Here is a 21784-nt window from a genome sequence, read left to right as displayed (position 1 = left end):
TATTGTCTTTCACTGTTCCTTCTGCCAAAATACATCACCTCACACTTCTCTGTATTAAATTCCATCTGCCACTTGTCTGCCCATTCTGCTAGCCTTTCTATGTCCTGTTGCAGTCGATTGGTATCATCCTCACTGTTCGTCACACCCCCAAGTTTGGTGTCATCAGCAAATTTAGAAATTCTTTGTATTCCAATATCCAGGTCATTTATATATATATCAAAAAAAGCAGTGGCCCCAGCACTGACGCTTGGGGAACAACACTGTCTACCATCCTCCAGTCTGAAAAACAGCCATTTACCACAACTCGCTGTTTTCTGTCCTTAAGCCAATTCCTTATCCAAGCTGCCACTGACCCACCTATTCCATGAGCCTCAATTTTGTTAACCAGCCTTCATGTGGTACTTTGTCAAACGCCTTCCGAAAATCCATGTAGACAACATCACTTGCCTTTCCTTCATCAATCCTCCGTTACTTCATCAAAAAATTCAATTAGATTAGTCAAACACGATCTGCCTTTTACAAATCCGTGTTGGCTCTCCTTAATTAGCTTAAACCTCTCCAAGTGTCCGTTAATTTTTTCCTCGATTATTGTTTCTAAAACTTTACCCACCACTGATGTTAAACTGACCGGCCTGTAGTTAGTAGGATTGTCCTTGCACCCTTTCTTGAACAATAGTGTCACATTTGCCACTTTCCAATCCTCAGGCACCTCCCCCGCATCTAGGGAAGATTGGAAAATTATGGCAAGCCCTTCCGCAATCTCCTCCTCCAATTCACTTAGCAACCTGGAATGCAAGCCATCTGGACCAGGCGACTTATGCACCCTAAGCATACCCAGCCTTTCTAGTATATCCTGTCTATCAATTTTCACCCCTTCCATTGCTTCTACCTTTTCCACTTCTACCAATATTTTGTCAGCATCCACCTCCTTAGCAAACACTGATACAAAGTACTCATTGAGTATTCTAGCCTTGCCCTGCACCTCTAAGCATATATCACCTTCTTTGTCTCTTATAGGCCCCATCCCACCTCTTACTACCCGCTTACTGTTTACATGCCAGTAGAAGATTTTTGGGTTCCCTTTTATGTTAACTGCCATTCTACTCTCATATTCTCTCTGTCAATCTTATTTTCATCTTCACTTCGCCTCTCAACTTATTGTATTTGGTCTGGTCCTCCCTTGAAGAATTCACCTGACATTCATCATACACCCTCTTTTTTTATTTCATCATCTTTTCTATCTCCCTCGTCATCCAAGGAGCCCTTGCTTTGGTTCCCTTACCCTTCCCTCTTGTTGGAATGCACCTAACCTGTACTTGGAACATCTCCTCCTTAAAGATCTCCCATTGTTCTGTTACAGTTTTTCCTGTCAAGTCTTTGGTTCCATTTTACCCTGGCTAGATCCTTTGGCATCCCATTGAAGTTAGCCTATTCCAGTTTAGAAGTTCCACTCTAGATTGTTACTTGCTACTCTCCATTGCTAATCTAAATCTTATGATACAATGATCACTCATACCCAAGTGTTCTCCCACAGACACTTGGTCGACCTGACCCACCTCATTCCCCAGCACCAGATCCAGCAATACCTCCTTCCTAGATGGGCCAAGAACATACTGGTCAAGGAAGCTCTCCTGAACACATTTCAGAAATTCCTCCCCCTCCTTTCCCTTTCCCCTAGCATTATCCCAATCGATATTTGTGTAATTAAAGTCCCCCAATATCACCACTCTATAGCTCTTGCATATCTCTGCGATTTCCCTGCAGGTTTGCTCCTCTACCTCCCTCTCACTATTTGGAGGTCTATAGAATACACCCAACAGCGTGATCATACCCTTTTTGCTCCTCAACTCTAAACAAATATATTCTGTCCTGTCCTCTCAAAAACATGCTCCCTTTCCAACACTACAATGTCTTCCTTAATCAGCACTGCCACCCCCACCTCCCTTTTTTCCTTCCCTATCTTTTCTGAACACCTTGTACCCTTGAATATTAAGTGCCCAGTCCTCACCGTTTTTAAGCCATGTTTCCATTATTGACACATCATATTGCCACATGGCTAATTGTGCTTGTAGCTCACCAACCTTATTCACCACTTTGTGCGTTTACGTACATGCATTCTAAACTCATTTTTGAATTTTGTCGTCGTCTTTCTTAGCCTGCTCCTATCTAATATGGTACTATTTCCGCCCGTAGTACTACTTTCTTCTCTAGTACTATCCAACACACTCACACTTTTATGTACCTTATTCCTCTTTTCTACTCCTATATGCTGGTGCCCATCCCCCTGCCAAGCTAGTTTAAACCTGGAGTGGAACTTCAACCCACAACCTTCTGACTCAGAGGCGAGGGTGCTACCCCACTGAGCCACGGCTGAAACAGCACATAGATGAGAAATAGGAAACTTAAGAAATAGGAAAATTAAGAAACTTCTGAGCATGTAGAAATCTCCCGCCATGAGGGATCAGGTCTAACAGCAGGCAACAGTGCCCATCCTCTCAGATAGAGAACGATGGGCGCCAAAGAGAGGAAGAAGGAGAAGCACTTTGCAGCGCGCATGTACCTTTGTGCATGCTATCGCAGCACTGCGATCAAACCAGGGGAACAAAAAATCTGTCCTCTCCGGAGATGACATAACTTGGCCATGTTTATTCAACTATACTTCCAGCCCACATGCTGCTGAAATACGACTCCGTGCTAAACTGGAAGGAAATGGGACAGCTGTCTTGTCGTTGATCAGCTCTGCCCTATTATTGGGTTTACAGCTACAAATAGATGGGCTGCTGGTTTGACTCAGCAATATTGGATAACGCAACATCACACTGTGCCTGCAGGAGCATGCCAGACAGCAGGCGGCTTTGGCAAGAAGGTATCTGGTGCATGCACAGAAATACGCTGGGCTACCTAGCCGTCAATGTTCCCGCTAATTTTTTGTTTTCGTGCGCTGTCCCTTTAAATTTGCTGCGCGGCCGCACATGCGCAGTATCCCTTCCAGCTGGCGAGCGGCCTGCGCGGGACCTCCCGATTGCTGCGCAGCTTAGGGGGAACATCGCTAGCTGTCCTCGAAAAACCTGGCATGTGTCACATTCACAGAAAAGAACGTACATAGACCATTCACGCTGGGAAATAATTAAGGCCAATTCCATCTAAATTTTAATTTACCTTATTATGTATTTTGATTTACTTGGTGCACTTTCATGGCATTCAAAGTTACATTCATCCATGGTTTATTGTAAACTTACACAATTTAGATCTGTTCAATTCAAAGAATCATGGAATAGTACAGCACAGAAGGAGGCCATTCGGCCCATCGAGTCTGCGCCGGCTCTTTCAAAGAGCAATCCAGTTAGTCCCACTCCCCCTGCTCTTTCCCCATATCCCTGTAATTTTTTCCTCCTTCAAGTATTTATCCAATTCCCTTTTGAATGCTACTATTGAATCTGTTTCTATCAGGCAGTGCATTCCAAATCCTAACCACTTGTTGCGTAAATTTTTTTTCCCTCATATTGCCTCTGGGTCTTTGGCCAATCATCTTAAATCTGTGCCCTCTGGTTATTGACCCTTCAGCCACTGGAAACTGTTACTTTATATTTACTCTACTATCTAAACCCTTCATGATTTTAAACACCTGTGTGAAATCTCCTCTTAGCCTTCTCTGCTCTAAGGAGAAGAATTTTGAGATTATTAAGTTACTCTGGCAAACATTGTCTCGGTGTCATGTACCTGTATTGAGTTGGCATCTGGTTGTCTATTCTAGATGTTAATTCAAACTTGTTCTGCGCTTTGATACACCAAAACAAGGTGGCACTATGACATAAATTTCAGTGTGCCGTCATTTACAGAAATACTTAGAATCTTTCAGCCATTCAGCCCGCCGTGTCTATGCCGGCTCTTTGACGGAGCTATCCAATTAGTCCCACTCCCCAGCTTTCCCCCCATAACCTTGCAAATTATTTATCTTCAAGTACATGTCCAATTGCCTTTTGAAAGTTTAAATGAATCCGATTCCTCCACCCTTTCAGGCAGCGCGCTCCAGATCTTAACAACCCTCTGTGTGATGAAATTCCTCATTTCCCTTCTAGTTCTTTTGGCAATTATTGTAAATCTATGACCTGGTTACTAACCCACTCGCCAGGGAAACAGTTTCTTCCTACTTGCTCCATCAAAACCCCTCATAATTTTGAATACCTCTATTAGGTCTCCCCTTAATCTTCTTTGCTCTAAAGTGAACAACCCCAGCTTCACCAATCTCTCCACATAACTGAAGTCCCTCATCCCTGGTATCATCCTGGTAAACCTCCTCCACACCCTCTCCAAGGCTTTGACATCCTTCCTAAAGTGCGGTGCCCAGAAGTGTTCACAATTAGATAGGTTAGGGCTGGGTCTCTTTTCTCTTGAAAAAAGGCTGAGGTGACCTAATAGAGGTCTTTAAAATTATGAAAAATTTTGATAGAGTGGATAGAGAGAGAATGTTTCCACTTGTGGGGAAGAGCGTAACTAGAGGCCATCAATATAAGATAGTCACCAAGAAATCAAATAGGGAATTCAGAAGAAACTTCTTTACCCAAAGAGTGGTGAGAATGTGGAGCTCGCTACCACAGGGAGTAGTTGAGGCGAATTGTATAGATGCATTTAAAGGGAAGCTAGACAAGCATATGAGGGAGAAGGGAATAGAGGGTTATGCTGATAGATTTAGATGAGGAAAGACGGGAGGAGGCTCGAGTGGACCATAAACACCAGCATGGACTGGTTGGGCCAAATGGCCTGGTTCTGTGCCGTATATCCTATGTAAAAGGGAAGTAGCAAGTATTTAGGGGAAAAACAACACAGAATGCAAATATACCCTAAGTAGTACATTTTTCAAAGTAATGGAAATAAAGAAAGGACTTGCATTTATATAGCGCCTGTTACTACCTCAAGATGCCCCAAATTGCTTTACAGCCAATGAAGCACTTTTGAAGTGCAGTCACTGTTGTAATGTAGGATACGTGCCAGCAAAGTTGCGCACAGCAAGCTCCCACAAACAGCAATGTGATAATGACCCTGTTTTAGGTGTTGATTGAGGGATAAATATTGGTCCAGGACACCGGGAATAACTCGCCTGCTCTTCTTCGAAATAGTAGAGGAATAGAAAGGTTTAAGGATGCAATACACAGATCTTGAAAAGCAGATTGCAGGTAGAAAAATCTACTGGTGAATTGGTAACAAGAGGGCCTGAATTTAGGATTAATACGAGAAGTATAAAGGAGGAGGTTAGAAGATTTATTTTCACCCAAAGGTTTGTTAGACTATGGAACACATGACCTCAAGTGGCTATTGAAGCGGAGTCAGTCACAATATTTAATTAATTTTCAAAGAAAAAAATATGGAAGGGAAAGAGCAGAGAAATGGGATTACACTAGATGCCTCATTGGAGCTAGCACTGTACAGGCAACAATGGGCCAAATGGCCTCCTTTGTGCGCTGAAATTTTTACAATTCCATGCTCTCTGACTGACAAGCAGCCTTATCGACCCACTAATTGCACATTACAACAAAAGGGAATAGCTTTGTTACAGAGAGTGTAACTTGTTAAAATTGCAATATAGAACAGATCTGAATCGTGGCTTATTGCAGAGAGCCCTGTAATATTCTGGACATGTGGTTGATCCTTCAGTAAGAATTGTGGGGGATGCAGCTTCAAGGTTTGAGGATCGGATTGGAATAAAGGTCGTGGAGAGCAATTCTGGTCCGCAGCTGACTGATTAAATTGATGGGGATTAATCACGCAATCCCTTAAGCTGGTTGTCTCATATATGGCACCCATTTTAAAAAATAAAGGTCTACTCAGCTGTCCAAAGAGATGGCGGTAAATTATTGATCATTCTGTTCATCACAATCTGTACAACTGTAGATGTGAAACAGCGATTCATTCTTGGGATGTATACGTCACTGGCAAGGCCGGCATTTATTGCCCATCTCTAGTTGCCCAGTTTTGATACAACTGATTGCTGGGGCCACTTCAGAGGGCAGTTAAGAATCAACCACGTTGGTGCAGGACTGGAGTCACCTATAGGCCCAGACCGGGTAAGGACGGCAGGTTTCCTTCCCTAAAGGGACATCATTGAACCCAGTTGAGTTTTTACGACAATCTGACATAATATGCAGAATAACGGGCCACTTCCATTATTATGTGGAAATAACAATGTCATCACAGTTTATATTTTCAGTATTTTGAGATCTTAACTATGCCAGAAGAACGACTGCCAAGGAAGCTGTCTGAACAGAACTGTACCCAATATCCCTCGGCCCAGTGTGCGATTGCAATCAAGACAAGTGCAACAAATGGAAGAAAAAGTACAAAAGTTTTGAAGAAAATTACCCTCCTCTACCATAAAACAAGCATGAAATACTCACTTGAACCTTTATTAGAGAAGGCAACAATTAAAAAAAAAAGAAAACAGCGTTAAATAGATGCGACACACTTAGAAAATGTATCAGGACAGTATACACTAAACACCAGGCCATCAATTCCCACACTCCCACAGGCCCTCCTTCATGCACCATTTCTCCAGCCACTGTACCATCAAGTTTTTATCCTCAGTATGACTTTTTCCACATCAGAAGCACGCATGCAATAGATAAATTAAGAAAACAAACCGCAAAACTACTTGAATAAAATTCTAAAATTCACAAGAAGAATCAACCGCCTCTTTTGGATAGCAACTCACTTCAAAGCAAAAAAAAACTTTTCACTTTTAGAATAACTAGTAGTCCAAACCACAGACACCAAAGAACACAGACTTTAAACCCTTTTTCTCAACAGTTCCTGACTGGGGCAGAGATTGCATCGTATAGGCGGTAAGTGTCTTTCTAGCTAACAGACGGTCCATGTGATCGCCTGGACTGGTTTCGATCGCCTGAGGAGGTCGGAGAGGAATTTTCCCTTATTGGCCCTGGACTTTTCGCCTTTCACAGGAAATACAGGGCTGCGGAGGTGGGGGGGGGGAGAAGAAAATGTGTCCAGTCACGATGCTCCGTCCATCATGTGTGTGGAGGCCAGGCTTGATGGACCAGCTGGTCTTTTCCTAGCCCTCAATTTCCTATGTGCGTGTGCAACCGAAGTCCACACGCCTACTTTAGAGTATTTTTAACAAATTTTGTTTGCAATACATTAACCCAAATGCACTGGTGAAACGTGAAGGCAACAATAAGGTCCTGTGGCATCAGAGAGGTTATATGGGCTTCCCCCGTGGTTTAAAACTCTGAGCCGAGCAGACCAGGAACGATCCTGGGTTTGATCGCCGGTTTGTTCTGAGCTAGCTGATCTTAGCTGAGTGGCAGTAAGGGGTTCAGACCAGAGGCCGAGTTCGGAAAGGAAAAAAAGTGTTCAAGAGTTCTTGCTCCTGAGGATTGCCCATGTACCCAACCGTACTGGAAAATGTAAGAGTGAGTGTGTGTGTGTGTGTTGGCACTTTTTGCAGAGGTTCACTTAGTGAATACAATGGCCACTTTGGGCGATTACTTGCCATGTAAGTGGACTCCAATAAGGGAGACTGTTCCTTCAGAAGAGGAGCGGGGGAGGGGAGATGGTGAGGAAAAAAAATAAATTAGCAAAGTTATATAATGGGTTACTAGAAGCAGTTAAAATTCTGGTTGTTATTCTTATACTGTTTCCTTGGCTGTTAAATTTTAACTTAATTACCACACAACAACAACTTGTATTTATATAGCACCTTTAACGTAGTAAAACGTCCCAAGGCACTTCACAGGAGCGTTACAAAACAAAGCCTGACACAAAGCCTCATAAGGAGATATCAGGGCAGATGACCAAAAGCTTGGTCAAAGAGGTAGGTTTTAAGGAGAGATGGAGAGGTTTAGGGAGGGAATTCCAGGGCTTCGGGCCTAGGCAGCTGAAGGCACGGCCACCAATGGTGGAGCGAAGAAAATCTGGGATGCGCAAGAGGCCAGAATTGGAGGTGTGCAGAGATCTCGGAGGGTTGTTGGGCTGGAGGAGATTAAAGAGACGGGGAGGGACAAGGCCATGGAGGGATTTGAAAACAAGGATGAGAATGTTAAAATCAAGGCGTTGCCTAACCGGGAGCCAATCTGGGTCAGCGAGCACAGGGCTGATGGGTGAACGGGAAATGTTGCGAGTCCCAATATCCACATGCGGGGAGGGGGGGGGGGGGGGGGGGGGGACTTACGTACGTTCATTGAAAAGAGAAACTTATTTTCACATTTTTGTTCCGTAAGGGCTTGCTTTAAGCACAGCTGTCCCATTGTATAACATCCCAAACAGGCACCTTTTAAGATTTTGCAGAAGAAATCTTCACAGGAAAACATTGTAGCTTGGGGAGGATGGGTGGGTGGGTTTAGGAGTCAGGGGAGGTCCGGGGTTAGAGGGGGAGCGCGCCTGAAAGTAAAATATATTCAACATTGCCAAGTGCTGTGTGTACCTCTCGATTGGCTGACGTTTCTGCTGCATCATGTATGTCAGATCGATGCTGTGTCATGGATGATTCTGCACCCCGGGGGGAAGAGGAACCAGGTGAGGCTGATTGCTAAAGACAGGGTGGGGGTGGGAGGAGAGAAAAAACACAACACATTGTCAAAAGCTCGGTCACATCACAGCAGACAAATCACTCCCGGGGAAGCTTTCCAGTTGATTCCTAAAACACTTCAAGAAGCAATCATCAAACTTTTGAAAACACAAAAATGATTCTATTGCATTAAAATACATACTGGGGTTAAAAAAAAGATAGTTGAATATATCTATAGAACACCAACTTGCAAGCATGCACAATTTGGGCAATATTTGGTCTAGAATTTTTCTGGTTTAGAATTTGACCACTAACGTTCCCACAAAACAGAATACAGTAAACATTTTCTTATCCGGCACCTATGGGACCAGGATGGTGCCGGTTGATGAAAAATTCTGGATAACAGAGAGGTATACCTACCACGGCAATTTTTTACACAAACAAAAATAAAAACCACTGACTAACTCGGCCACCGCGGGAGACTCGGACTCGGCAAAACGAGTGCTGGATGGATTCGGCAAGATTACCGGTTATCTATTTTGCCGGTTATTGAAGTATTCTGGATGATTAAGTGCTGGTTAAACAAGAGTTTACAGTACTTCACAAACCCAGCATTTAAAAAAAAACACTTGTTCCTTTGATTCTAATACTGTGTGAACAGAAACATTGTCGCAAATTACTGAGTTACTGATCACACCTCCTGACAGTTGGAATAAATCTCAAAATAGCATCATTAAGGGGAAAAAAACAGAAAAATCACATATAAAAATATCTAAAATCTGCAATGCTATAAAGTGATGCTCAGGGCCCTCTAATCCTGACAGACCTCTTCATCCTGATAATCTACTGGAAACGTCCAGAAGTTTTCCATTATGTTTCCCAATTGAAGAGGTCCCTTTGTCTTCGCCGCTAATTTTCTCTCGCCTTCTGCTGCCCGTACCCGCCTTTCGATTGATGTGCGTCCTGTACTGGGACCAGCAGACAGTTATCTGATGTCAGTGTGCTTAGATACTCTAGTGTGACTTGTAATGGGATAACCCTAACCTGTCAGGTGTCACATCAACACAGTTTAACCCTGTACAATACTTCCCCTGCCTGCGCAGCCTTCGAAAAAAGCAGCAATTTCTATTAGACAATATATCCACTCAATAACAAACTAGCTACACTTATTTCCTTCACCGTTTACATTAAGTGTCGGTCGTGGCTCAGTGGGTAGCACTTTCGCCTCCTGATTCAGAAGGTTGTGGGTTCAAATCTTGAGCACAAAATCTAGGCTGACACTCCTAGTGCGGTGCTGAGGGAGCGCTGCACTGTCGGAGGTGCCGTCTTTCGGATGAGATGTTAAACCGAGGCCCCATCTGCTCTCTCAGGTGGACGTGAAAGATTCCATGGCACTATTTTGAAGTTTCGGCGTTATCCCCAGTGTCCCGGCCAATATTTATCCCTCGATCAACATCACTCAAACAGATTGTCTGGTAATTATCACGTTGTTGTTTGTGGGAGCTTGCTGTGTGCAAATCGGCTGCCGCATTTCCTACATTACAACATTCAAAAAGTACTTCATTAGGTGTAAAGCACTTTGGGATGGTCGGAGTTCGTGAAAGACGCGATACTAATGCAAGTCTTTCTTTTTTAATGTTCGAGTATTGCTATTTTCAGACTGAACTTGCTCTCCCACTTTTTTTTTTTTAAAAACGGGCTTGATTTTGACATTGATTGAAGGCATTCAACTTAATATCGAAAGACCCATAGATATTTTACAGCACAGATGGAGGCCATTCAGCCCATCATGTTTAAACCGGCTCTTTGCTGGAGCAATCCAAAAATAATCCCACTGCTCCACACCCTCCTCCACGTAACCCTGTATCATCCCCTACTTCAAATATTTACCCAATCTTCCCTTATAAGATGTAATACTCTCTGCCTCAATCACTCCCTCCAACAAACTATTCCATGCTTATATGTGCGATGAAACCGATAAGCATCGTAGGCATCTCACCTACAGTAGTGAAAGTCTGAGCTTTCCAAATTGTGGTACTGCAATCAATCCTTCACAGTATTATTGTGCACACAGAATGCAAACTTTTAGATATAAAAGACCTGCATTTATATAGCGCCTTTCATGACCTCAGGATGTCCCAAAGCGCTTTACAGCCAATGAAGTACTTTTGAAGTGTAGTCACTGTTGTAATGTAGGAAATGCAGCAGCCAATTTGCACACAGCAAGGTCCCACAAACAACAATGAGATAATCTGTTTTTAGTGATGTTGGTTGAGGGATAAACATTGGCCAGGACACCGGGGAGAACTCCCCTGCTATTCTTCGAAATATTGCCATGGGATCTTTTACGTCCAATTTAGACAGAGCAGATCGTGCCTCGGTTTAGCGTCTCATTTGAAAGACAGCACCTCCGACAGTCCAGCGCTTCCTCAGTAATACATTAGGAGTGTCAGCCTGGATTATGTTCTCAAGCCTCTGGAGTGGGGCTTGAACCCATGATCTTCCGACTAAGAGGCAAGAGTGCTACCCACTGAGCCAAGGTTTGAAGCTGAGTTTTTTTTTAATTCCTTCCCTCACTGGGTATAGCTTAATCCAGGAAAATCAGGCCTACTAATTATCAAGCCTTCTCATTCGTAAACTCAATGTCACCAACTCTTCTCAATCATTGGCCTCTAGTATAATACTGGATTGCACACCTTCAAACTAAATTTAATTTATTCTCTTCTAGTGTAGCCTTGTGGCCTCGCCCCTCCCTATCTCTGTAACCTCCTCTAGCCCAACAACACTCCGAGATCTCTGCGCTCCTCCAATTCTGGCCTCTTGCGCATCCCCGATTTTAATCACTCCACCATTGGTGGCTATGCCTTCAGCTGCCTAGGCCCTAAGCTCTGGAATTCCCTCCCTAAACCTCTCCGCCTCTGTCTCCTCCTTGAAGACGCTCCTTAAAACCTACCTCTTTGACCAAGCTTTTGGTCACTTGTCCTAATGTCTCCTATGAGGCTCAGTGTCAAATTTTGTCTGATGTGAAGCCCCTTCTGATGTTTTATGATATTAAAGGTGCTGTATAAATGCACGTTGGTGTTGTAGTTAGATAGGCTGAACTACAAGGCGTTATCATTTAAAGCTGGCATTTCGAACGATATTCATTTCCAAGTGGGTGAAGAGAGGACAGAGTAAAAATTTTTTTTTAAATAGTCCTTAGTGGGTTAAACTTGGGTTCTATAATTGGATGTAGCAAGGTGTGCAAAACACGTACATATACTTTATTAATAATGTATGAGGGATCGAGTTCAAAAAGCATTTCTCAGTTCTAGAATTTGCCACTCAGCTTCTCTGAACGAAAGCCCATTACGCTTCCCCTCCGCTTTCAAACATGATTTAGTTCACTCGAAAGCATAGCCGGAACATATCAGACCGAATGTTCGGTTTAACAAAACATTAGGACAAGGACCCTTCACTCCTGTGGCCTGAGGACTGACAACATTTAATTCCATTCCACTCCATTCTGGTGAGCAGGCACCTACTCAATTATTTAAACTACAGCTCAATTGGTCGTCGTCATGAATTAAGCATAGGCTGGAAAAAGTGCAGCACAAAGAGGAGGAACAATTGAGGATTCATTTTAATATAATCTCGCAGCCGGTAAATTATTTCTGACAACCCTACTAATTTTTAAAAACAAACTATTTGAAGGAATAAGAAATAGGAGCAGGAGTAGGCCATTCGGCCCTTCGAGCCTGCTCCGCCATTCAATGAGATCATGGCTGATCTGCCTCAATTCCATTCACCGGCCCTATCGCCATATCCCTTGATGCCCTTACTAGTCAGAAATCTATCGACTTCTGTTTTGAATATACTCAATGACTGAGCCTCCACAGCCCTCTGGGATAGAGAATTCCAAAGATTCGCCATCCTCTGTGTGAAGAAATTTCTTCTCATCTCAGTCCTGAATGGCCTACCCTTTATCCTGAGGCCCCTGGTTCTAGACTCCCCAGCCAAGGGAAACATTCTCCCAGCATCCACACTATCAAGCCCTGTAATAATTTTGTATGCTTCAATGAGATCCCCTCTCATTCTTCTGAATTCAAGAGGATACAGACCCAGTTTACTCAATTTCTTCTCATACGACTGTCCCGCCATCCCAGGAATCAATCTCGTGATCCTTCGCTGCACTCCCTCTATGGCAAGTATATCCTTCCTTAGGTAAGGAAACCAAAATTGTACACAGTACTCCAGGTGTGGTCTCACCAAGGCCCTATATAATTGGAGTAAGACTTCTTTACTCCTGTACTCAAATCCTCTTGTAATGAAGGCCAGCATACCATTTGCATTTCTAATGGCTTGCTACACCTGCACATTCACTTTCAGTGACTCATGTACAAGGACACCCAGGTCCCTTTGAGCATCTGCATTCCCCAATCTTTCACCATTTAGGAAATGCTCTGCCTTTCTGTTTTTTCTACCAAAGTGGATAACTTCACATTTATCCACATTATATTCCATCTGCCATGTTCTTGCCCACTTACTGAGCCTGTCGAGATCCCCTTGAAGCCTCTTCACATCCTCTTCGCAACTGACACTGCCACCTAGCTTTGTGTCATCAGCAAATTTGGAAATGTTACATTTAGTCCCCTCATCCAAATCATTGATATACAGGAAACTCTTTTTTATCCGGCACCGACGGGACCGGCGTGGTGCCGGTTGATCAAAAAGTCCGGATTACAGAGGGGTATAGTTACCAAGTTACGAGGGCCCTGTACAAGGCCACAGGTTCAGGAGCCTCGGTTACACGGCACTTGTGCAGGAGTCCCGGTTACACGGCCACAGATCCAGGAGTCCCTGTTGCATGGCCACAGGTGCAGGAACCCTGGTTACACGGCCACAGGTCCAGGAACCCCGGTTACATGGCCACTAATATATAGTAAAACTTACCTGAACCTACTCCTGAATTTTGCCGGTTGAGAGATTTTTCCGGATATTTAGGTGCCGGTTAAAAGAGAGTTTCCTGTAGATTGTAAATAGCTGAGGCCCAAGCACCGATCCTTGCGGTACCCCACTAGTCACAGCCTGCCATCCTAAAAAAGACCCGTTTATCCCTACTCTTTGTTTTCTGTCTCTTAACCAATTCTCAATCCATGCTAGTATATTACCCCCAACTCCATGTGCCCTAATTTTGTTCACCAACCTCTTGTGTGGGACCTTATCAAAGGCCTTCTGAAAATCCAGATACACCACATGTACTGGTTCCCCTTTAATAACAACAGAAAATGCTGGAAATACTCAGCAGGCCAGGCAGCATCTGTGGAGAGAGAAACAGAGTTAACGTTTCAGGTCTGGGACCCTTGAAGGGTCCCAGACCTGAAACGTTAACTCTGTTTCTCTCTCCATGGATGCTGCCTGGCCTGCTGAGTATTTTCAGCATTTTCTGTTGTTATTTCAGATTTCCAGCATCCGCAGTATTTTGCCATTATACTGGTTCCCCTTTGTCTACTCCACTAGTTACATCCTCAAAGAACTCCAATAGGTTTGTCAAACAGGATTTCCCCTTCATAAATCCATGTTGACTCTGCCCAATCTTACTATTAGTTTCTAAGTGTCCAGTTATTGCATCCTTTATAATAGATTCCAGCATTTTCCCAACTACTGATGTGAGGCTAACAGATCTGTAGTTCCCCGTTTTCTCTCTCCCTCCTTTCTTAAATAGCGGGGTTACATTTGCTATCCTCCAATCTGCAGGAACCGGTCCAGAATCTATAAAATTTGGAAGATGACAACCAATGTATTCACTATCCCAATGGCCACCTCTTTCAAAACCCTAGGATGTAGGTCACCCGGTCCTTGGGATTTATCGACTTTTAGTCCCATTAATTTTGCTAGTACTGTTTATTTACTAATGATAATTTCTTTAATTTCCTCATTCTCACCACATCCTTGGCTTTCTCGTATTTCTGGGAGGTTTTTTGTGTCTTCCTCCGTGAAGACAGAAACAAAGTATTTATTTAATTTCTCTGCCATTTCCTCATTCCCCATTATAAATTCTCCCGTCTCTGACTGTAAAGGACCTACAGTTACCTTCGCCAGTCTTTTCTTTTTCACATACCTATAGAAGCTTTTACAATCCGTTTTTATATTTTTCACTAGTTTGTGCTCATATTCCTTTTCCCTTTCTTTATCAATTTCTTGATCCTCCTTTGCGGATTTCTAAAAAGACCCCAAACCTCAGGCTGACCACTTTTTCTGGCAACTTTATAAGCTTCCTCCTTTGACTTAATACTAGCTTCAATTTCTTTTGTTAGCCATTGTTGGATCACTTTTCCTTTTGGGTTTTTATGCCCTAGAAGAATATATGTTTGTTGCAAATTATGCATTATTTCCTTGAATGTTAGCCATTGTATGTCCACCTTCATACCTTTTAGTGTAGTCTCCCAATCTACCATGGCCAACTTGTCCCTCATACCCTTGTAGTTTCCTCTGTTTAGATTGAAGACCTTAGTTTCAGATTGGACTAAATAAATCCTGGATAAAACCCTATGCCTGCCTAGTCTTTTGAGTATTCACAAAGAAAATTCCCCTATCACACCCCCTTTCTGCTTCCCAATCATAAATAAAATCATTCAAATAAATTAACTCACCACAAAGTCTATACTGATCACCTCAACATTCTGAGGAGAGGCTTTTAAACCTGTTGAGAATCGAGACTAGTCAAAGAATTGCCACAGCTCACCATCTAACCCTAGACTATGTGGTCAAGTGTCTGGCCACTGTGTGCGTTGGGTTAAAAGAAATGATAATATTATTAAATCTGGATAGTGGGAAATGGATTTTCAAATGCACACGGTTAAGGATATGTAGGAATATTCCTTTAAATAGGAATCTCTGGAAGTCTCTACCCCAGAGGGCTGTGGATGCTCAGTCGGTGAGTATACTCAAGGCCAAGATCGATAGATGTTTGGACTCGAAGGGAATCCAGGGATACGGGGATCGGGCAAGAAAGTGGCGCTGAGGTAGAAGATCAGCCATGATCTTATTGAATGGCGGAACAGGCTCAAGGGGCCGAATGGCCTACTCCTGCTCCTATTTCTTATGCTCTTATAATGGTATTGATTAGATCATAGAAAGATACAGCATAAACGGTGGCCATTTGTACCTGTGCCGGCTCTTTGAAAGTTTAGCGTAGAATTTATCATAGAATCTTACAGCACAGAAGGAGGCCATTCGGCCCATCGAGTCTGTGCCGACTCTTTGTAAGAGCTATCCTCCACCTAATGTTCACACACGCACTTCCAGCGGCCATCTGATTCCCCCACCCCCCACCACCCCATTCCTCCCCAATCCAGGGACACCTTGGAAAAGTGCAGCACGTTATGTGCTGCCCTGGTTAGGATCGGGTGACTCAGCACAGGCCAGGAATCAAACCTGGGCCATTCTGGCCTTTAGGGGTTGGTACCGCACCAGGCCGCGATTAGGCTAGTGGTGCAGTTGGTAGGAGACAGCTTTTGAAGATGCATTCATTGACCTTGACCCATGGTCTGAGGTCATGAAGCTTCTTTGGGCACTGGAGCCAGGGGGTGGGCAGGCGACACTGCTGGCAGTGACCGGCTCGGTGATACGGTCCCACATCGTTCTTTCTGGAGGGCCTCCTGGCCCCTGTGGGTAGAGGACCTCACATCTTTTCATAGCCTTTTTAATTGTCCACAATTCCTTGCGAGCTCCACAGCCTCGCTCCCAGAGGTTGTGCGATGCTCGAATGCCACTTTAGGACAGGAACTTCGCCTTGGAGGTCTCCACTAACGCCACCAGGAAGGCGTTGCAAGGAAGGTTAACGCTGAGCCACCAATCTCCAGCACCCCCAGACGAATTTATTCTCCTTAGCGTTGCGGCCATTTTCAGCAACCGTTAACTCCACCGACAACTTTCATGGCGAACACAAATTTCTTGGCCCTTATTTTTAAAAATTAATTCTTGGGATTTAGGCATCACTGGCAAAGTCGACATTCATTGCCCACCCCTAGTTGCCCCTCAAGGTGGTGGTGGGCTTTCTTCTTGAACGGCTGCAGTCCATGTGGTGAAGGTGCTCCCACAGTGCTGTTAGGTAGGGGGTTCCAGAATTCTATATCCAGGTAGATCTAGGATATATACCTCTATAAAAGTATCTCAGATATTGCTTGTGAAGGCCACAGAGCCCATGCTTTTCAAGTAATTCTTCGCAGCGGAATGCTCTTCATAGAAGGATATGCTGATATGGTTAGATAAAGTAGGGTGGCAGGAGGCTCGTCTGGAGCATAAACACCGGCATGGACCAGTTGGCCGAACGGCCTGTTACTGTGCTGTAATTACTATGCAATTCTATGTAATTCCTTCCAACACTGGGGATCAACTTTGTTGCTCTCCTCTTATCTACCTCTATTGCCCTCTTAAGGTGTGTGGTAAACCACTGTTTGTATTCCACTGTGTACATGCCTGGACATGCCTCGGCTGACTCCTCCCACAAGTCCTAGTATAAAGGTGACTGCTCCCCAGCCCTTTGTATTTCTGGACCGGTCGACCACTCGAGGCAGACCTTCATTCTTTTGTTAATAAAAGCCTTTAGTTACTCTCTTAACTCTCAGTCTTTTATGAGTAATTGATAGCGCATCAATTTTATTAACAAAATTTTTATAATGGAGAAGATCCTCACACCAGCATGCCTGGACTTAGATCATCGGGAGGCGGACTCATCCACCAAGTTTACTCACTGGCTTAAGTGTTTCGAAAAATTCCTGACCGCCTCCGCAGCAATCAAATCGGACGAGGACAAACTGGATGTCCTGACCTCCAAAGTGAACCACCGAGTGTACTCGGTCATCCACGACGCGACCTCGTACGCGGATGCTATCAAGCTCCTCAAGGACCAGTACACGCGCCCAGTGAACGAAGTGTACGCCAGGCACCTTCTGGGGAGTCGTAAACAACAACATGGGGAATCGACCGTGGAATACCTTCAGGCACTGTCTGTGCTTGGCCGGGCCTGTGGTTGTAAGGATGTAAAGGCCGCCGTGTACACAGAGGAACTTATCCAGGACGCTTTTGTAGCGGGCCACAGATCCAATTACACCCGACAGCGACTGTTGGAGCAGAGTGACCTCGACCTCAACAAGGCCTCTGAACTCGCACTATTAGAGGCAGCCTACCGGGGCATGGATGCCTACTCCTCTGCACCGTGGACGCCGCGGGGAATGACGGCCTGGGACACGGTAGGATGGCCTCATAGCGCCGTGCCACCCCAGCCACACCCCATCAACGGCCCAACTACCGCAGCAGTGTCCCAAGGCCAGACAGCAGTGCCCCAAGGCCAGAAATGCTACTTCTGTGGCCAGGCAAAACACCCCAGAGCGCGCTGCCCGGCGAAAAACGCGATCTGCTCGGGCTGCGGGAAGAAGGGACACTACGCTAGCATCTGCAGGGCCAAAGCCACCACGAGCCCCAGCAGCGCCGCGTGTGGGCCATGCGGGCCGCCATCTTAGGCCTCCCCGGCCATGTGCGAACCACCGGTACAGCAGCCATTTTGGACGCCTCCAGCCACATGGGGATCATGGACGCCACCATCTTGGACGACAGCCGGAACGCAGCAGGCCCCCAACACCGCCTCATCTGATACCCGCAGCGACACACCGACCCCTACGCTGGCATCCGTTACACTGGACCAAGCGAGACCGCACCAGCTGGCCAGTTCCACAATGGACATTAAGGTAAATGGTCACGATACAATCTGCCTTTTTGACTCTGGGAGCACAGAGAGCTTCATCCACCCCGACACGGTGCGGCGTTGCTCTCTCCCAGTCCTGCCTGCGCACCAGCGGATTTCTATGGCCTCCGAGTCCCAGTCGGCGGACATCGGCGGCTACTGCGTGGTGACACGCGTAGTAGACGGGACTGTGTACGATCATTTTAAACTCCTGGTCCTGCCCGACCTCTGCGCTGCCGTCCTGCTGGGGTTAGATTTTCAGTGCCACCTTAAAAGTGTTACGATGGCGTACGGTGGACCCTACCCCCACTCACAGTCCGCAGCCAGCAGCTTCCAAATTGCCCGCCGCGCACCAGGTGCAACCTCTCCACACTCAGAGTCACCCCCCCCCCCCCACGGTTTGCTAACCTCACCCCCGACTGTAAGCCCATCGCCACAAAGAGCAGGCGATACAGTGCCGGGGACAGGGTTTTCATTAAAACCGAAGTGGAGCGGCTCCTGAAGGAAGGGATTATTGAGGGCAGCACCAGCCCCTGGCGAGCCCAGGTTGTGGTCGTTAAGACCGGCGAGAAGCAGCGCCTGGTCATCGACTACAGCCAGACAATAAATCGCTACACCCTGCTGGACGCCTACCCACTCCCCCGCATAGCTGATGTGGTCAACCAGATCGCGCAGTACCGCGTCTTCTCGACCATTGACCTGAAATCAGCGTACCACCAGCTCCCTATCCGCCCTGAGGACCGCCAGTATACTGCCTTTGAGGCAAACGGCCGCCTCTATCACTTCCTTAGGGTTCCCTTTGGCGTCACCAACGGGGTCTCCGTCTTCCAAAGGGAGATGGACCGGATGGTAGATCAAAATGCGTTGCAGGCCACTTTCCCATATCTGGACAATGTGACCATCTGCGGCCGTGACTTGCAGGACCATGACGCAAACCTCGAAAAATTCCTCCGCACCGCCCAACTCCTGAACCTGACATATAACAAGGAGAAGTGCATATTCCGCACAAACCGCCTTGCCATCCTTGGCTGTGTTGTGGAACACGGAGTCATCGGCCCCGACCCCGACCGGATGCGTCCCCTTATGGAACTCCCACTGCCCCACTGCCTCAAGGCCCTGAAGAGGTGCCTAGGGATTTTCTCCTATTATGCCCAGTGGGTCCCCTACTATGCGGACAAGGCCCGTCCGCTGATCAAGTCCACCTCTTTTCCCTTGACGGCAGAGGCCCGCTTAGCCTTCCACCGTATCAAGGAGGACATTGCCAAAGCCACCATGCACGCAGTGGACGAATCCATCCCCTTCCAGGTGGAAAGCGACGCATCCGACTTTGCCCTGGCCGCTACCCTCAATCAGGCGGGGAGACCCGTGGCCTTCTTTTCACGAACCCTCCAAGGCCCGGAGACCAGACACTCCGCTGTTGAGAAGGAGGCCCAGGCGATTGTGGAGGCTGTGCGTCATTGGAGGCACTACCTGGCCGGAAAACGATTTACCCTGCTCACTGACCAGCGTTCAGTTGCTTTCATGTTTAACAACAAGCAGAGGGGCAAAATCAAAAATGACAAGATCTTGAGGTGGAGAATCGAACTTTCCACCTACAATTACGAGATCTTGTACCGGCCCGGGAAGCTCAATGAACCCCCGGATGCGCTATCGCATGGCACCTGCGCCAGCGCGCAGATCGATAGACTGCGGGCCCTCCACAATGACCTCTGCCACCCGGGGGTCACCAGGTTCTTCCACTTCATCAAGGCCCGCAACCTGCCTTACTCTATTGAGGAGGTCAGGACCATGACCAGGAACTGCCAAGTCTGCGCTGAGTGCAAACCGCACTTTTATAGACCAGACAGGGCTCACCTGATAAAAGCCACTCGCCCCTTCGAGCGCCTGAGCGTTGATTTTAAAGGGCCTCTCCCCTCCTCCGACCGCAATGTGTACTTCCTCAATATTATTGATGAGTACTCCCGTTTCCCGTTCGCCATCCCCTGCCCGGACATGACCAGTGCCACGGTCATTAAATGTCTGAACGACCTCTTCACCCTGTTCGGTTTCCCCAGCTATATCCATAGCGACCGGGGCTCATCGTTTATGAGCGACGAACTCCGTCAGTACCTGCTAACCAGGGGTATTGCCACAAGCAGGACCACCAGTTACAACCCCCGGGGGAACGGACAGGTGGAAAGAGAAAATGCGACAGTTTGGAAGGCCGCCCTGCTAGCCTTAAAGTCTAGGGGCCTTCCAACCTCCCGCTGGCAGGATGTGCTCCCCGATGCGCTCCACTCTATTCGGTCACTGCTCTGAACTGCCACTAACGCCACCCCTCATGAGAAAATGTTTGTCTTCCCAAGGAAGTCCGCATCGGGGACATCGCTACCGCCATGGCTGACGTCCCCAGGGCCGGTCCTACTGAGAAGACACGTGAGGACCCATAAAACGGACCCCCTGGTCGAGAGGGTCGACCTCCTCCACGCCAACCCCCAGTATGCTTACATTGCATACCCGGACGGGCGGGAGGACACAGTCTCCATAAGAGACCTCGCACCCTCGGGGGCCGCAGTAACCCACTACTCACTACCACCCCCCCCCACGACCCGATATCCAGCCCCAGCAGACGGCAGGCCCGGGCCCCGCGACCCGCTCGACATCTACGAGGACGACACGCCTGTGCCACAGCCTACGCAGGACTCGACGCCGGAAGCTCCACTACCCCTGCCGTCGCCACGCCGATCACAGCGGCAGACAAGACCTCCGGAGAGACTCCAATACACTAACTTTTAATACACTTCACCCCGCCGGACTCAATTTTAAACAAGGGGTGAATGTGGTAAACCACTGTTTGTATTCCACTGTGTACATGCCTGGACATGCCTCGGCTGACTCCTCCCACATGTCCTAGTATAAAGGTGACTGCTCCCCAGCCCTTTGTATTTCTGGACCGGTCGACCACTCGAGGCAGACCTTCATTCTTTTGTTAATAAAAGCCTTTAGTTACTCTCTTAACTCTCAGTCTTTTATGAGTAATTGATAGCGCATCAAGGTGCAGACTCATCTTAGCTTTAATTCTTCCCTAACTACCCTCTTGCTGTTTGTTATAGTAATGGTAAAATCTGCCGCCATTATTCTGCATCTGCTGCTATGTTGCCTTACAGTTTACTCTTGTTAACTGGAATCTCTTTTTTGACCTGCTTTTTATTTTATTTTAATTCTTGGCCCAAAGAGCCCAACTCTCCTTTCTCCCTATAAGCTTTGAGAGTCTTTTCAGTCACTCTTCAAATGTTCAAATTTGGGCCCCTCCATTGAACCAGCGCTGTGGCATACAGACCAGGTTCAATCCCTGGTCCATGGCAGCATAGCTGAACTCAGCTGGTATGGTGGGAGAGGACTGGAGAGGGGCGAATATCGGCCAAGAGTTACCACCCTTGTGGCTAACTCGAGATAGACCAGGGGTCAAATCGGGGCCCGCTCCGCACAGAGCGCCACATTTACCAACTGAACCTCAAAGCAGCTCTCTGCTACTTTTAATATCAGAGACAATACTGTATATA

General features: G+C 46.4%; 1 protein-coding gene across 2 annotated transcripts in view; it reads right to left on the bottom strand.

Moving 5' to 3' along the window:
* The window catches only part of LOC147124729 (amyloid-beta A4 precursor protein-binding family A member 1-like), a 127424-nt gene that overhangs the window by 92817 nt on the left and 12823 nt on the right, over positions 1-21784 (bottom strand). For both annotated transcript variants that reach the window (XM_085992277.1, XM_085992284.1), the window contains exon 2: positions 8435-8539. In XM_085992277.1, coding sequence (XP_085848403.1) covers positions 8435-8539 — 105 coding nt within the window. The remainder of the gene's footprint in view (positions 1-8434; positions 8540-21784) is intronic.

Source organism: Somniosus microcephalus, chromosome 1 (genome assembly GCF_052327205.1).
Source record: "Somniosus microcephalus isolate GS21.2 chromosome 1, FLI_Smic_1.0, whole genome shotgun sequence".
In the NCBI taxonomy this organism is placed as follows: Eukaryota; Metazoa; Chordata; class Chondrichthyes; order Squaliformes; family Somniosidae; genus Somniosus; species Somniosus microcephalus.
Note: the sequence above shows the minus strand (reverse complement) of the source record. Positions and strands in the feature narration are given on the sequence as shown.